Source organism: Apostichopus japonicus, chromosome 9, assembly GCF_037975245.1.
Source record: "Apostichopus japonicus isolate 1M-3 chromosome 9, ASM3797524v1, whole genome shotgun sequence".
In the NCBI taxonomy this organism is placed as follows: Eukaryota; Metazoa; Echinodermata; class Holothuroidea; order Aspidochirotida; family Stichopodidae; genus Apostichopus; species Apostichopus japonicus.
In genome coordinates, this window is record NC_092569.1 from 28,395,178 (window position 1) to 28,413,539 (window position 18,362).

At 39.5% G+C, this 18,362-nt stretch overlaps 1 protein-coding gene across 4 annotated transcripts in view; it reads right to left on the reverse strand.

The window, feature by feature from the left end:
- Positions 1 to 278: 278 nt before the first annotated feature.
- Positions 279 to 18,362, reverse strand: part of LOC139973268 (uncharacterized) — a 61,334-nt gene continuing 43,250 nt past the window's right edge. For 3 of the 4 annotated variants that reach the window (XM_071979822.1, XM_071979823.1, XM_071979821.1), the window contains exons 20-31: positions 17,557 to 17,645; positions 16,976 to 17,048; positions 16,031 to 16,276; positions 13,420 to 13,548; positions 11,338 to 11,490; positions 10,031 to 10,103; positions 8,505 to 8,726; positions 6,718 to 6,896; positions 5,465 to 5,559; positions 3,789 to 3,929; positions 2,920 to 3,067; positions 279 to 1,726 (exon numbers count right to left, since the gene is read on the reverse strand). In XM_071979822.1, the coding sequence (XP_071835923.1) occupies positions 1,670 to 1,726; positions 2,920 to 3,067; positions 3,789 to 3,929; positions 5,465 to 5,559; positions 6,718 to 6,896; positions 8,505 to 8,726; positions 10,031 to 10,103; positions 11,338 to 11,490; positions 13,420 to 13,548; positions 16,031 to 16,276; positions 16,976 to 17,048; positions 17,557 to 17,645 (1,605 nt within the window). In that variant the 3' untranslated portion in view covers positions 279 to 1,669. The remainder of the gene's footprint in view (positions 1,727 to 2,919; positions 3,068 to 3,788; positions 3,930 to 5,464; positions 5,560 to 6,717; positions 6,897 to 8,504; positions 8,727 to 10,030; positions 10,104 to 11,337; positions 11,491 to 13,419; positions 13,549 to 16,030; positions 16,277 to 16,975; positions 17,049 to 17,556; positions 17,646 to 18,362) is intronic. The other variant, XM_071979824.1, reaches the window with a different exon arrangement.

The window sequence follows — 18,362 nt, forward strand, 5'->3', positions numbered from 1 at the left end:
TAACTCAGGAACATTAGTTACTGACAATGTTCTATTTTAAACAATCACAGAGTGTGTTTTTTCGTTCTATTTGGTGTCTAGATCAATGGCATTATCACTCATAATGGTTGTAAGACCTCTGTTATGGAAGGTATAAGGAATGTGTTATGTAATTATAAAATGATATCAATTTTAAAATTATGTTGTTAAAAAGGTTTAAACAGCTAGTGATAAGTCCGAGTGTGAAAATAAAGAACAATCAAAGGATGAAGAAAGACACATAAAACACTTTTCACTAGTTTTCTTTATTTTTTATCTGAATACTGCAAACAACAATAATGAACTCAACAGTTACTAACATATAGAAATACTGTCCATAAACTTGGACAAAATTGAGCAAAACTATCAATTATAGGATGCTTAATTAACGAGGGAGGCTTGCTACAGGGTTTTATCTGTTGTAGAATTTATCTGTATCAATGATAATGTAAACTGATGTAGACTAGGTGATTTCAGACATGTTTAAAAGTCTTACCCAGGGTATTATGATGGACCGACTATAAAGTTTCATTCTTTACAATATCATTCTTTGCAATAAAATGTTACTTATTATGAATTTTTATTTTTTTCATTCTAATTTTTAAGTGACAAAATTTTGTATATTGTTTCTGAGCATATTAAATGTGAAAATATGAATAAACATGAGGGTTCATTTTAAAAGATGCTAAATCACAACTTAGATGAAGGTCCGACAATATCATATTGACATCATATGAAAATATGAATAAACATGAGGGTTCATTTTAAATGATGCTAAATCACAAGTTAGATTCAAGGTCCGACAATATCATATTTACATCATATGAAAACATGAATAAACATGAGGGTTCATTTTAAATGATGCTTAATCACAACTTAGATCAAGGTTCAACAATATCAGACTGACATGCTAACACCGACAAGTGAAAACGCTGATGTAGGGTGGAAGAAAGAATTATTTCAGGTCTCGGGCCTGGTTGCACTTTCCAGGAAATATCTCGAATGAGGTACTGATGCTCCACCAGCCTTTGGAAGCAATTATAGCATCAATATTAACCCACCAACAGCTATTAAAATTGTGGTTGATTTCTATCAGATCTAACATATCAAAAGGCAAAATAACTTTGCCAAACATTTGGTCGAGGCACAAAAACCATGTCTTTCCAGAATATAAATAATTAATTTTTTCAACAAGTTAACTTTTGCTTGAAACAAGTAAAATATAAGAGTAAACACAGCACAGTGTGCTGTTAGAAAATTCTTCCAAATTGAGAGAAGGAAAATTAATAAATTATCAATAACTTATCATCTTTTATTGTTTTCTTTTTGCCATTTTCTCTCTCTGCGTAAATTCATTGCAGATGTTATCTTCTTGCAGAAAACCTAACCCAAAGTAGAATGTAATTGACTTGCAAAGGTTTCCCTCTGTTAAAGTTGTGGAAATATGAGAATTTGTACTCAAGTGGCCCATATTTCAACCATATAAATATGATAAACAATGCTACAGACTTTTTTACAAATCGATCAAGATGCAGATGGCACCACTTACTGGATTTTATGTAAATACAAAAATTAGCGGACGTCTCACATCTGAAGAAAAAACAGCAGATTATTGTTAGAGATGTTTCGTTAAACCTCAATCTTGTGTCTTTCACATGCAGAGGTAAAAGTTCAATGCTTTCTTCATTTGGTCCAGTTCTTGAACACGCTGTTCAAAAAAGAGTAAACATGTATTCATTCATACTTAGTAAAGATTCCTAAATCCTATTGGTCCATTCAGGTCAGCTGACCGTGGTTAATCCTGTGAGTAACGCACGGTAAAATTACGGGGCATCACTTTAATAAATCTTTGGTTATATGTAACCAAAAACGTTTTGTTTTATGATTTTTCCCCCACACAAATGGTAGTGTATGAATGAACAGGGTTAATCAACGGTCTAGCGTGCGTTACTCACATGATTAATGCACTCCGGGTGTTAATGCTATCGCTGGATGCACTCGGGCTCCGCTACGCTCCGCCCTCATGCATCGCTTGCATTATCCCCCGATCGTGCATTAATCCTGTGAGTAACGCACGCTAGACCGTTGATATAACCCCTTATTGATCATTTTTCTAACTATGTATGTTTTTTTGACAATGTCTACCTATGTCTTCATGTTATATGGGACTTAATAAATGTGGGCTTTTTCATTAATGTGGGGTTTTCCAATAATGTGGGCTTTTCCATTAATGTGGGGTTTTTAATTAACATGGACAGATGTTTGTACTATGTATTCTCACCTTAGTGAATGTTGCTTCTTAGTCTGAGGAGCATTACATCATACCGAGGTCCAACAATGATTGATTGATTGATAGATTGATTGGGTTGCACCTTCCTTTTTAAGTTTTATATTTATGTGAGCTAAAATTAAACCATGCATAGTCGTATACTCCTTTTCCTAACTATTAAGACTGTGGATACAACCAACCACTTGACATTGGAAGTGAGTGACTTGTAAACCATTTAGACATTTTCCTTCTGCCTATTGACTCGGTAGTTCTTTGCCTTAGGGTAGGGTGGGTAAAAAAAATTGGGGGGTCTGTCTTAAGCCACAGTAGCTTGGTAAAGTATTTGATACCACCAAGAAAATGGACAGGAAATTCAAAGTGCCAAAGTGCCAAAAAGATACAAACATATAGTTATCAGCTACAACAACTAAGAGTTGAACAGCTAATTTGGGAGAGCACAGAAACTTTTTTCACAGAGGTTCTTAGGTCAACAGTTCAAATCCCATTTGACCCAACACTTTCCCCTCTTCTTTCAAAATTTGTTAAACAATGTCCCAGTGTTGTTATTACCTTGAGTTGTGCAAAAAGAAATACAAACAAAAGTTAATAATAGTGTGCTCATCTACACTTACCATGTCACTGACAATCTTTCTCCTTAACGATGACAGTTCCTGGTCTAATATGGCCGGAATGGTCTCCATCAGGGCATGTCCGAGGTACCCATCCAACTCTTGAAGTTTTTGAACATAGTTCTCATGTAGGGAGCGGATGACCTTTAAACTGAAATGATAAACAAAAACATACATGAAAAGATGCTGAAATTGTCATTGATGAGGACAGCTTATTTCACCATGGAGGTAAATGAATACACACTTGTCAAATGGAAACCATAGAAGAGATAGTTGTTCTTCAAGGTTGTAGGAGAGGACAAGAAGGGGATATTATTTTCCACAAGCTATCCTGACAAGCTATCCTGACGAGCTATCCAGACGAGCTAACGTGACGAGCAAACCTGGCGAGCAAACCTGACGAGCTATCCTGACGAGCAAACCTGACGAGCTAACCAGACGAGCTATCCTGACGAGCTATCCTGACGAGCTAACCTGACGAGCAAACCTGATGAGCTATCCTGACGAGCTATCCTGACGAGCTAACCTGACGAGCAAACCTGACGAGCTAACCTGACGAGCTAACCTGACGAGCTATCCTGACGAGCTATCCAGACAAGCTATCCTGACAAGCTATCCTGACAAGCTAAGGTCAAACTTTACATATGACAGCTGTTACGGATATAGAAAAGCATAACGATAAGTACATTGAAACACGAGGACATGCAACTAGAACTATTAATTGTTTAGGAGTTTAGTTGGAAGTATCGCAGCATGGGTCAATGACCAATCCTGACATGCCTGGATAATCAATGTTTCTATTTACATGGCAGAATGTGGCATTAGTCACTTCACTCAAATTTATACACAATACTTTCAAACAACTAACTTACTATTTTGTATCATCGAAGCTCTTCATCTTTCGAGCTGTCGCCTGAAGTTTCTCTGAAGCTTTTACCCGCTTTTCCATGTCCATGTCGAGACCCACAATCTCCTTGAACAGACTCTCACGGAATTCATGCAGGGCTGTGCTCCTGTGAACAAGATGAACCAGGTACTTTAGATGGCAATATAATACGCAATGAAAGAGATAGGACGAAATCTTTATTGGGCTACACATAAACATTCTGTTACATAGAGGTTGGTAACGCCAGTGAATGTGATGGTCAGTGGAACATTGCAACAATCATTAGCGCAATGAAGTAATATCACTGCTTTGATTCCTCTCACATGCCCATACACTCCAACTGTAACATCCAAATGAAACCAAGACATGTTGAAGTGAGCAGTATAGCAACTCTGCTACTGTAGAGTGGCCAGATAGCAACAACTGTATGCCTCCACCAGTTACAGAAATTACCTCTGGGTATACACTTGGCATGAAGAGCAAAAACTTCAGTGTTTGTTATCAAGAATTGGCCCTTGAACTCGTTAAATAGCAGGTATAGCAACTCTGTTACAGATTGGCCAGATAGATAGCAATGTCAGCTATATGCCTCCACCAGTAACAGAAATTACCTCTGGGTATACACTTGGAAAGAAGAGCAAAACCTTCACGGTGTTTGTTATCAAGAATTGGTCCTTGAACTCCTTAAATAGCAGGTGTAGCAACTCTGTTACAGATTGGCCAGATAGATAGCAATGTCAGCTATATGCCTCCACCAGTAACAGAAATTACCTCTGGGTATACAATTGGAAAGAAGAGCAAAAACTTCACTGTGTTTATTATCAAGAATTGGCCCTTGAACTCGTTAAATAGCAGGTATAGCAACTCTGTTACAGATTGGCCAGATAGATAGCAATGTCAGCTATATGCCTCCACCAGTAACAGAAATTACCTCTGGGTATACACTTGGCATGAAGAGCAAAAACTTCAGTGTTTGTTATCAAGAATTGGCCCTTGAACTCGTTAAATAGCAGGTATAGCAACTCTGTTACAGATTGGCCAGATAGATAGCAATGTCAGCTATATGCCTCCACCAGTAACAGAAATTACCTCTGGGTATACACTTGGAAAGAAGAGCAAAACCTTCACGGTGTTTGTTATCAAGAATTGGTCCTTGAACTCCTTAAATAGCAGGTGTAGCAACTCTGTTACAGATTGGCCAGATAGATAGCAATGTCAGCTATATGCCTCCACCAGTAACAGAAATTACCTCTGGGTATACACATGGAAAGAAGAGCAAAAACTTCACTGTGTTTATTATCAAGAATTGGCCCTTGAACTCCTTAAATAGCAGGTGTAGCAACTCTGTTACAGTTGGCCAGATAGATAGCAATGTCAGCTATATGCCTCCACCAGTAACACAAATTACCTCTGGGTATACACTTGTAATGAAGAGCAAAACCTTCACGGTGTTTGTTATCAAGAATTGGCCCTTGAACTCCTTAAATAGCAGGTGTAGCAACTCTGTTACAGATTGGCCAGATAGATAGCAATGTCAGCTATATGCCTCCACCAGTAACAGAAATTACCTCTGGGTATACACTTGTAATGAAGAGCAAAACCTTCAAGGTGTTTGTTATCAAGAATTGGCCCTTGAAATTGCTCTGAACATGTTTCTCTCACCTTCTCCTATTTTGTCCCACCCAGAGTTTGCTGAGATAATTCTGTGTTGTCTTCAGAGCTGCATCTGTCATCAACTTTGCCTGGGTTTTCTTCTCCTATAAAACAAAGAGAAGCCAAGGAAATTAAAATTTCAAAAATGATAAATAATAAACTAGCAGTAGGTGCAACTGGAAGAAGAGAACAGAAATGGACACATTTATTTCATAAAATCTTAAATATCTTCTTTTATCCTTCCGTTAGATCTCTATAACCTGCACTAGATGAAAGACTGTCTAAAATATCAAATTCCTCAGTAGGCCCCTAGCTACTACATCACCAATAATCAATCGTCTTCTTTGCTCAAGTCAATCTTATCCGAAAATTATCTGAAAAATATTTTGACTCGTCGTGACGGTAAATTAACCCCAAATTGTTTGGTGTAATAAAGGAACAGGAACGCTTTTGTCTGTGAGTCTGACACAATACCTAAATGATGTTGAGTTCACATATTGTGAGTAGTATGGTTTTGACGAGAACCCCACATATGTGCATGGGAAATAATATAGTATTCACATTCTGTATAGCTGTAGATTAATATATAAATGGTAAATTAACCTCAAATTGTTCAGTGTAATAAAAGAACAGGAACACTTTGTCTGTGAGGCTGTCACAATACCTAATATGATTTTGAATTCACATATTGTGAGTATGGTTTTGACGTAAACCCCACATGTGTGCATGGGAAATAATATAGTTTTCACGTTCTGTATATCTGTAGATAAATAAATTCTGGTTCTAATTAACAACTGATGAGTCGCTAGAAGCGAGTCGGTACAAGCGAGTCGATATTCTTAGTTAGCATAGTTGTCTGTACTTGTTCTGGTGGGTTTGTATTTTAACACTGTAAATGGAGCAGTATGGATATATTGCACCTTGCACATCTGTATCGTGTTTGGGGCCTCTTAATCGTACTACAGGAAATTCTACTCTTACTCAAGCTGCTGCACTATTAACAGAGTGTTTAAAACTGGTATTATACATCTCTGCATTTGTGTAGTAATTAGCATAGTGAGTTGCTATACAATAGAGGAGACATTTATTCGCTGATCATGTGACCAGGCTTTAGGATCAAATCTGTGATCACTACACCAAATCAACAACACTATGAATGCTGTATACCTCTCTAAGGGAATTCCAATCCAGATGGAAGTGCCAACTAACTATGCAAAAAACTACTTTTAAAGATCTTTCATAATTAGTGAAGTGATTCTTACACTCATTTGTTTCTGTAGCTTCTCTCCTACAATGGCCATCATATCCGGGATTGGGAGGCTACCGGTAGAATGCAGCCAGGATGATGTTGTTGAACTGGAGGATGGAATAAAACTAGCATCCTCATCATACTCATCCTCATCTTCAAGGAAGTCATCAGTTGTTGTCTGCTTCCCTAGCACTGAAGACAAAAGCCAATTGTTTCTCTTATGGTTGGGTTATGGACTTGAATTCTTGAGCACATCTTTCTTGCAGGATCAAGGAACTTCTTTATTTTATGTCACTCAAACCAATCATTTTTGTGCTTTTTCTAGGCAACAATTTTTAATTATTCTCCGTTTAATAGCTTCCTATTTGTGCAATGCTTCACAAAAGTTAATGCTGTTAGTTATATGGCTTTCAGTGTCCTAACATATATACCAATATCCTTGGAAAAACAAAAATACAAATATATCTTATCTTCTTGATACCTAGTCATTAATCAATAGTGTACAGACCCTCCTGTTTCCTTCCTGCTAACCTCTCCTACTTTTCGTCTTTTATCTTGAGCTGTGCCATGCAGACATTGTCTACTAACATGTGGGTGTCACGTTCAATACATACCTCAACACTAAAATACATACCATACTAACATTACTTCATGTGGGTTAAAATCAGCTTCATTACATACTTCAACACTGCATTACATACTAACATTACTTCATGTGGGTTAAAGTCAGCTTCAATTACATATGTTAACACTGCATAACATAACATACTAACATTCCTTATTGTGTGTTAAAGTCAGCTTCAATACATACCTCAACACTGCATTACATAACATACCAACATTACTTTATGTAGGTTGTCAGCTTCAATACATACCTCAACACTGCATAACATAACATACCAACATTACTTTATGTAGGTTGTCAGCTTCAATACATACCTCAACACTGCATTACATAACATACCAACATTACTTCATGTAGATTGTCAGCTTCAATACATACCTCAACACTGCATAACATAACATACCAACATTACTTTATGTAGGTTGTCAGATTCAATACATACCTCAACACTGCATTACATAACATACCAACATTACTTCATGTAGGTTGTCAGCTTCAATACATACCTCAACACTGCATAACATAACATACCAACATTACTTTATGTAGGTTGTCAGCTTCAATACATACCTCAACACTGCATAACATAACATACCAACATTACTTTATGTAGGTTGTCAGCTTCAATACATACCTCAACACTGCATTACATAACATACCAACATTACTTCATGTAGGTTGTCAGCTTCAATACATACCTCAACACTGCATTACATACTAACATTACTTCATGTAGGTTGTCAGCTTCAATACATACCTCAACACTGCATAACATAACATACCAACATTACTTTATGTAGGTTGTCAGCTTCAATACATACCTCAACACTGCATTGCATAACATACTAACATTACTTCATGTGGGTTAAAGTCAGCTTCAATACATACCTCAACACTGCATTACATACTAACATTACTTCAGCTAAAGTAACAAAGATTCTGCAGAAATCTTCTTGGGCCTTCTCATGCTTGAGGTATACAACATTAGGCAAATTTGAAATCCTCTCCTCTCTTTTCTGCTATGAACTTTATATTAATTATATATACTAGCTTGTCTATTTGAATTGGATAATTTTATCACTCCTACACTCAGCTCTACGGTCACTTAAATGATGTTCATTTCTAATGAAACCATAGAGCAAAAATCTTTGAAAAACATCTTAATCAACGGGTACCTGCATGCCTTCGCTGTTTAATCTCCTCCTCAAAGAGTCGGCGAGGGTTCATGGATCTCCTGATGAGAGGAGGATTGGGGCCGAGATTGGCGTCATCTAGTGACTCCTCTGGGTGAGAGTCATCTTCCTCATCCTCTGCTTCATCCTGCCTGATGTCTTCAATCAGATGTTTATATTTATGCCTCAGAGTAGACTGAGTCAGGTGGCTCATCTTTCCTGGTCCTGTATATGATAAGATTCAGATACAAACTGGTGAGAAACATCATTGGGGCTGAGCAGTGACACAAACGGGGGTTAGACATCAATGGGGCTGAGCAGCGACACAAACGGGTGAGAAACATCATTAGGGCTGAGCGGCGACACAAACGGGTGAGAACCATCATTGGGGCTGAGCGGTGACACAAACAGGGGAAAACCATCATTGGGGCTGAGCAGTGACACAAACGGGGGTTAGACATCAATGGGGCTGAGCGGCGACACAAACGGGTGAGAAACATCATTGGGGCTGAGCGGCGACACAAATGGGTGAGAAACATCATTGGGGCTGAGCGGCGACACAAACAGTTGAGAAACATCATTGGGGCTGAGCGGCGACACAAATGGGTGGGAACCATCATTGGGGCTGAGCGGCGACACAAACGGGTGAGAAACATCATTGGGGCTGAGCGGCGACACAAACGGTTGAGAGACATCATTGGGGCTGAACGGTGACACAAATGGGTGGGAACCATCATTGGGGCTGAGCGGCGACACAAACGGGTAAAACACATCATTGGGGCTGAGCGGCGACACAAACGGGTGAGAAACATCATTGGGGCTGATCGGCGATAAAAACGGGTGAGAACCATCATTGGGGCTGAGTGGCGACACAAACGGGTGAGAGACATCATTGGGGCTGATCGGTGACACACACGGGGGAGAGACATCATTGGGGCTGAATGGCGACACACACGGGTGAGAAACATCATTGGGGCTGAGCAGTTACACAAACGGGTGAGAACCATCATTGGGGCTGAGTGGCGACACAAACGGGTGAGAATCATCATTGGGGCTGATCGGCGACACACGGGCGCAATTTAACCTTGATGCAAATACTCTCAGAGACTGTGCTTGCACGTACTGTAGACTTCAGAACAATGGTACCATCTAGACGAAGAGTGACTAGAAAGCTGTTTCGGGAGAGCTAGTTTGAACTAGAATGGATCAACGACCTGACAGCAAGGTAAAATCTTTCATTCAGGTATGGTACAGTGTGCAATAGTTGTGTGGAGACAGGTGAGTGAGGAGGCAAGTATCAAGAAATATAATCTTCTTGGGAATCATCTTGATGTGTTTTTTCTTAATTAAGTTAATCATTTATACAATTTTCCTGTATATTTTGTGTTTTTGTTAACTCTTCTAAAGGGTCCCCTTCTTGTAAATATCATGTAAGTATTTTTGTGTGCTTGCAAGATTAAACTAAATAGTTTACATGTCAACAGAAAGAAAACGAAAGACAAAGGAAAATTAAAACCAATTGAACCTACCTGAAAACAAAGCAGACTCTGCATCATCCATATCATACTCAAGTAGATTGTCTTCTTCATTTGTATCATTCTCCTGAGATAAACATATAGATACAGAGAGCAATTACATCAGCAGAATTATGGGATATAAAGCTATTGGTCGGGAGAGTTCTGCTTGGAAAATAAGGAACAATGCATCAAGGAATTAGGGGTATTGGGTGAAGGGGAGGGGGACTGGGTGGAGGACTGGAGGGGGACTAGGTGAAGGGGGACTGGGTGGAGGGGGACTAGGTGAAGGGGGACTGGGTGGAGGACTAGGTGAAGGGGGACTGAGTGGAGGGGAAGCGAGACTGAATGGAGGGGGACTGGGTGAAAGTGTGGGGCTGGGTGAATGGGAGGGGGCTGGACGGGGGACTGGATGAAGGGGGACTGGGTGGAGGGGGACTAGGTGAAGGGGGACTGGGTGGAGGACTAGGTGAAGGGGGACTGAGTGGAGGGGAAGCGAGACTGAATGGAGGGGGACTGGGTGAAAGTGTGGGGCAGGGTGAATGGGAGGGGGCTGGACAGGGGACTGGATGAAGGGGGACTGGGTGGAGGGGGACTAGGTGAAGGGGGACGGGGTGAAGGGGGACTGGGTGGAGGACTGGAGGGGCACTAGGTGAAGGGGGACTGAGTGGAGGGGGACTAGGTGAAGGGGAGGGGGACTAGGTGAAGGTGTGGGGGCTGGGTGGGGGACTGGGTGAAGGGGGACTGGGTGGAGGGGGACTGGGTGGAGGGGGACTGGGTCAAGGGGACTGGGTGAAGGGACTGGGTGAAGGGGGACTGGGTGAAGGGGAACTGGGTGAAGGGGAGGGGATGGGTGGGGGACTGGGTGAAGGGGGACTGGGTGAAGGGGTACTGGGTGACGGGAGACTATGCAAAAGGGGGAGGGAATTTGTTATGGCACAGATTATTACTCGAGAACAGGGAGCTGCAATTCAATAACTTCTGTCCATATTCCAATGTGGAATTTATAACAAACCTGACACTTGGTGAGGCAATCTCATTGTGATGGCTTTCAGTGTGCCAGTATTAACCAAATGGTACTGATGAAATGCTCATGTCATGGGTTCCCTGGCCTGTGGCTGCTGCCCTAGGGCTAGATCTGGACCACAAATAACAAATGGCCCACATTTGGCATACAATCTTTTCTTACTTTTAAGGGAGAACTTTTTAATTCCACATTACCTGTTAAAAAAAAGAAATAACCAAAGCCACTAGTTGGTTGTGTTACTATAGCAACTAGAATGATATTGAAAATAAAATATTGTACATAAAACAAGACTTACTGCTGATGTGAGGTCTGCAGTATGGCTGAGAGGGGAGACAATTACGACTTTAGATTCCTTTGGTTTCACGCTTCTTGATCGCTTTGAGGACTTGGAAGCACAAGACAAGTCAGGTGTGAAGTCAATGTCATGTTGAAGTCCAGTTGCTGAAATCTTAAAAAAAAAAAAAAAAAAAAAATTGTTGAAAACAGTTATGGTTTATTCAAACTTGAGTTGAAATTTCAGAAACCTTACTTTATGTAGAAAATGCTTTCTTTTAATGTCTATGTGGATGACATATATATTTACAATAGAACCCAAACCATAGAGTCACACAGATGATCTATTTGAATATTAGTGAGACATTAACACATGGTTGATGATATGCACAGTATCTTGTTTCTTCTAGACCATTGTTATAAAATGTTTACATAACTATGTCTTATTGTTTTTCTTGATCAAAAAATAGTAGACACCAAGTCTACATACAGACTACTAGGTTATTTCTTCAGATGTAACACATAACTCACTTGACCATTGCATCTAGGTAAGTTAACCATTACACCAAATTACCATGGCTCAGAACATTAGGTCAGTTCTTCAGATGAACCACATGACTAACTTAACCATTGCATCTAGGTAAGGTAACCAATACTCCAAGTTACCATGGCTCATCAACTAAAGTGACTGGACTATATCGTCTAATACACAGACTATAAGGTCAGTTCTTCAGATGTACCACATGACTAGCTTAACCATCGCATCTAGGTAAGGTAACCATTACTCCAAGTTACCATGGCTCATCAACTAAAGTGACTGGACTATATCGTCTAATACACAGACTATAAGGTCAGTTCTTCAGATGTACCACATGACTAACTTAACCATTGCATCTAGGTAAGGTAACCATTACTCCAAGTTACCATGGCTCATCAATTAAAGTGACTGGACTATATAGTCTAATACACAGACTATAAGGTCAGTTCTTCAGATGTACCACATGACTAACTTAACCATTGTATCTAGGTAAGGTAACCATTACTCCAAGTTACCATGGCTCATCAACTAAAGTGACTGGACTATTAAGCCTAATACACAGACTATAAGGTCAGTTCTTCAGATGTACCACATGACTAACTTAACCATTGTATCTAGGTAAGGTAACCATTACTCCAAGTTACCATGGCACATCAATTAAAGTGACTGGACTATATAGTCTAATACAAAGACTATAAGGTCAGTTCTTCAGATGTACCACATGACTAACTTAACCATTGTATCTAGGTAAGGTAACCATTACTCCAAGTTACCATGGCTCATCAATTAAAGTGACTGGACTATATAGTCTAATACACAGACTATAAGGTCAGTTCTTCAGATGTACCACATGACTAACTTAACCATTGTATCTAGGTAAGGTAACCATTACTCCAAGTTACCATGGCTCATCAATTAAAGTGACTGGACTATATAGTCTAATACACAGACTATAAGGTCAGTTCTTCAGATGTACCACATGACTAACTTAACCATTGTATCTAGGTAAGGTAACCATTACTCCAAGTTACCATGGCTCATCAACTAAAGTGACTGGACTATTAAGCCTAATACACAGACTATAAGGTCAGTTCTTCAGATGTACCACATGACTAACTTAACCATTGTATCTAGGTAAGGTAACCATTACTCCAAGTCACCATGGCTCATCAACTAAAGTGACTGGACTATATAGTCAAATACACAGACTATTAGGTCAGTTCTTCAGATGTAACATATAACTCAATCAGGAAAACAACACTTTCATGGCCTCGAACCACCTTTTACAAGCTTAAATCAAGGTCAAATGGGCTTGAATGTCATCCAATGATGAGAGCACTCTGTTTTATATGCAGTTAAACAAGTTTTGATTCAGTTATCAGAATTTATAACAGAACGGATTAACATAAACATTAAAGGCATATATACCCTGAGGAGCTGACATCATCATCAATTTAGCCTTTAAGGTGCATTAATATATCTTGAAAACTAGAATACCAGCAATAGAAACACTACTATATAGCATTACATACCTTCTGTATTAGGAACTACTGTAGCACTACATACCTTCTGTATTAGTAACTCTGGCTTTCCTAAAACTTGATCTCCCGAGCCTTGAAAGTAGTAGAGATTTTGATATTCTCTGTCATCTTCTCCAATAGAATCCTTCTTTCTTCGCTTCTTAGGTGCAAGGAGCTATCAGTGAGTGATATTCAATAACAGGACATATTAATAACTACTGGAACAGTTAACACAGCCCAGACAGGACCATACCAGAGCACACCTTCCTGTTTAATCTTTAGTCTATGCATAAATGAACGAAGGTCTGGAATACACAATGGCTACTGGAACAATTAAAATACCTTAGATGGGACCATACCAGAGCACACCTTCCTGTTTAACCATTAGTCTATGCATAAATGAACGAAGGTCTGGAATACACAGTGGCTACTGGAACAGTTAAAATACCTTAGATGGGACCATACCAGAGCACACCTTCCTGTTTAGTCATTAGTCTATGCATAAATGAACGAAGGTCTGGAATACAGAGTGGCTACTGGAACAGTAAAAATACCTTAGATAGGACCATACCAGAGCACACCTTCCTGTTTAACCATTAGTCTATGCATAAATGAACGAAGGTCTGGAATACACAGTGGCTACTGGAACAGTTAAAATACCTTAATGGGACCATACCAGAGCACACCTTCCTGTTTAGTCATTAGTCTATGCATAAATGAACGAAGGTCTGGAACACACAGTGGCTACTAGAACAGTTAAAATACCTTAGATGGGACCATACCAGAGCACACCTTCCTGTTTAATCTTTAGTCTATGCATAAATGAACGGAGGTCTGGAACACACAGTGGCTACTGGAACAGTTAAAATACCTTAGATGGGACCATACCAGAGCACACCTTCCTGTTTAATCTTTACTCTATGCATAAATGAACGGAGGTCTGTAATACACAGTGGCTACTGGAACAATTAAAATACCTTAGATGGGACCATACCAGAGCACACCATCCTGTTTAATCTTTAGTCTATGTCTAAATGAACGAAGGTCTGGAATACACAGTGGCTACTGGAACAGTTAAAATATCTTAGATGGGACCATACCAGAGCACACCATCCTGTTTAATCTGTAGTCTATGCATAAATGAACGAAGGTCTGGAATACACAGTGGCTACTGGACCAGTTAAAATATCTTAGATGGGACTTCACTTCAGAACATGATTTAGTAAAAAAAAAACTAAAAAAAATCTTCAATGGACATTAGCAGATATTCATAATAAAATCAATCTTCCCCTTATGTCTCTCTACAAATTACGTACATGTACTCTTGCAGTTTGTATTTGGTGGTACCATTACTCTTACCTTTGGAACCCATGATTGGTTGGTACCATTATTCAGCATGACAAATCTCTTTTCCATCACTGTATTACTCAACAACACCATTAAATTACACATCATGAACCAGAAGCCTTAGTGTTACATACTTAGGGTTACTGTACATACAGGGCCTAAAGTGTTACATACTTAGGGTTACATACAGGGCCTTAGGGTCACATACAGGGCCTTAGGGTTACATACAGGGCCTTAGGGTTACATACAGGGCCTAAGTGTTACATAGTTAGGGTTAAATACTAAGGGTTACATACTTAGGGTAACATACAGGGCCTTAGGGTTACATAATTAGGGTTACATATAGGGCTTAGGGTTGCATACTTAGGGTAACATACAGGGCCTTAGGGTTGCATACTTAGGGTTACATACAGGGTCTTAGGGTTGCATAGTTAGGGTAACATACAGGGCCTTAGGGTTGCATACTTAGGGTTGCATACTAAGGGTTACATACAGGGCCTTAGGGTTACATAGTTAGGGTAACATACAGGGCCTAAGTGTTACATACTTAGGGTTACATACAGGGCCTTAGGGTCACATACAGGGCCTAAGGGTCACATACAGGGCCTTAGGGTTACATACAGGGCCTTAGGGTTACATACAGGGCCTAAGTGTTACATAGTTAGGGTGATACTAAGGGTTACATACTTAGGGTTACATACTTAGGGTAACATACAGGGCCTTAGGGTTACATAATTAGGGTTACATATAGGGCTTAGGGTTGCATACTTAGGGTAACATACAGGGCCTTAGGGTTGCATACTTAGGGTTACATACAGGGTCTTAGGGTTACATAGTTAGGGTAACATACAGGGCCTTGGGGTTACATACTTAGGGCTACATACAGGGCCTTATGGTTAAATACTTAGGGTAACATACAGGGCCTTAGGGTTGCATACTTAGGGTTACATACAGGGCCTTAGGGTTGCATACTTAGGGCTACATACAGGGCCTTAGGGTTAAATACTTAGGGTTACATACAGGGCCTAAGGGCATCATTAGGGTTACATACAGGGCCTTAGGGTTGCATCCTTAGGGCTACATACAGGGCCTTAGGGTTACATCATTAGGGTTACATACAGGGCCTTAGGGTTGCATCCTTAGGGCTACATACAGGGCCTTAGGATTACATAGTTAGGGCTACAGGGCCTTAGGGTTACATACTCAGAGTTACATACAGGGCCTTAGGGTTGCATACAGGGCTATAGGGTTACATAGTTAGGGTAACATACAGGCCTTAAGGTAACATACAGGGCCTTAGGGTTGGATACCTCAGTAGTGAGCTCGTCAGCAGGCCTCTTCCTCTTATCCTTCTTGTGACTGATCTTCTTGGTGCTCTTAAAAACACCTTCGTTGTGTCTCTCCTTGGTCCATCTTCGTCTCTCTACCTTTGAGTATGTCGATACTCTTACTTTACTCTTCTCCACTAACCAGCTTTTCTCGCTCTGTCTGTCAGACATACAGGAGCTCCGTCTTTGTGACTGGAAGGAGAGGCAGTCTTCATCATCATCATCCAACTATTAAAAGTAATGAGTGACTAAACTTACCACATTTGTGCAGTATCATGCCATATTAATGCTGGTCTGTTGTTTGCGACTTGTAAAAGACTAGAGGTAGATCCAGGATTTCAAAAGCATGGAATTGTGGCAGTGGGAGGGGGCGGGGGGAGGGTTTTGAAAATAACCTCCTTTAAGAGGGGTGAGGGAATTCTATCACAGAATTTTTTTTATATGTGAAATGGTGTTTTCTGAGGCATGTTTGGACTATAAATTAGGCCTATAATTAGGTCTAAAAGCAATATTATGCTGATACTGTAACTCCTTTTGCTTTAGTGTGGGGTTGAAAAAGAGGGAGGGAGGGGGTGGGGGCACATCCCACTGGATTAGTCCCTGATGACAGTGAATATCTGTCCAAATTCCTATACAGAAAGTAGGCTAAATTGAAATGCATCTATGCAGAGAAGGTTAATTTGGATGCATCCAACATGAAAGCATTGTATAAAAGGCTAGGGAAAAATGTCAGTGTTTTTCTGAGAACAATGTTAATGAATACCATCTACATATAAAGGCTTGGTTCTATTATATTAAATACTTGACAATCATTGATATTAGAGTTCTGTTACAATGTCTGATTGACTTAGAGATTTCAAATGATCTGACCGATCAAGTAAAGGATAAATTGAACATGATATTAAAAACAATTAATATCAATGTTACCTGGATATCTAGGGGCTCTAAAGAGGTTTCCTCGAACGACGGATGCACATCATGATCATCATCAGAGTATGATCTGGGGAAGATGATATCGGAAGAACGTGAATATAAAATAATATTTTCCCTTGTGGATGGGATCAAATTCATTTTCTGCTACCTCCTTATTAGTCAACAAGGGACCTGTACCAATGAATATATTTTTATAAAGAAGTTTTTTTTCTTCCTACAGGATTTCTAGTAAATTCACAGAATAGCATCATGTTCCTTTATCAGTAAATTGCCTTTCTATTGCCCAACAATATCCACACTACAACTTTCAACTAATGTCCCAGGGTTTGCTTCATTTATCTTGTACTGTACGAGCAATTTCTCTGTCTACACTTAATTATTACTGTTGTATCCTTGCATTAGTATGTTGTGCCCTCTAGTACCCTCCACACATCCCTCCAGGAACTAACAATCGATGTCTATTAATTATAAGGCAAGCACCCAATCACAACATTTCCTTGCATAGTTCTGCACCGTCGTATGGCATGAAGAAAAGATGCAATTGTTGGAGCAGAGATTCAGTAACAACCACTTACGTATCCTGGTCCGTGTAATCAACTTTGGGCAATCGTCTCTTGGAACGATTCTTCGCAATGCCTGCATCACCCGACTGGTGGAGTATGTTCTGTAAAGCGTCAAAAAATCATAATAAAAGTAATATGAAGTAACAAATTTGGATGAAGTAAATACAACCTATGAAGAGTCTCAATGTGTTATGTGTTTGTTCACATTGTATCAGCTTCTACTGATAGGTTCAGATATTTGATTTTATAATCGACAAGAAAACTAGCCCAATGGTATACATGCATAAATACATGAGAGAAGAGGAAGACAAGCAAGGCTTTCACCGGCAGTCCTCCTTTATCAAGGCACATATTACCAGTCTAATATTACAGAAACTAAAAGGAACATTTCAACAGATATAAAGAGTTAACACGGATCTAACATCTCAACCCAAGAAAATGAACAAGAAAAGAATAAATTCCAGGGAACAAGTTATCTGGTATCGTTACAAAATGCTAGATGGCTACATTTAAAAAAAAAATGAAAGGATTCATGGAATGATATTTATGCTTATACTCTTTGTGTCATAGCTATTTTGAGATAACCAAAATGAAAACATCTTGCAATATGCATACAGAATTGAAGCATTTAATTATTCCCTGATTTCCCTGATTCCCTGTAACTTTCGTCTCTGAGTTGTTCCTAAATATTGGTTTTCATATTTGAGTGTGCATTTGATCCCAGTTATACTGATTGCATTTGCTTTTAATTTAACCAAGATAAACTCATAGCACTTGGTCAAGATTAAAACTAAATGCACTTGATCCCATTTATACCT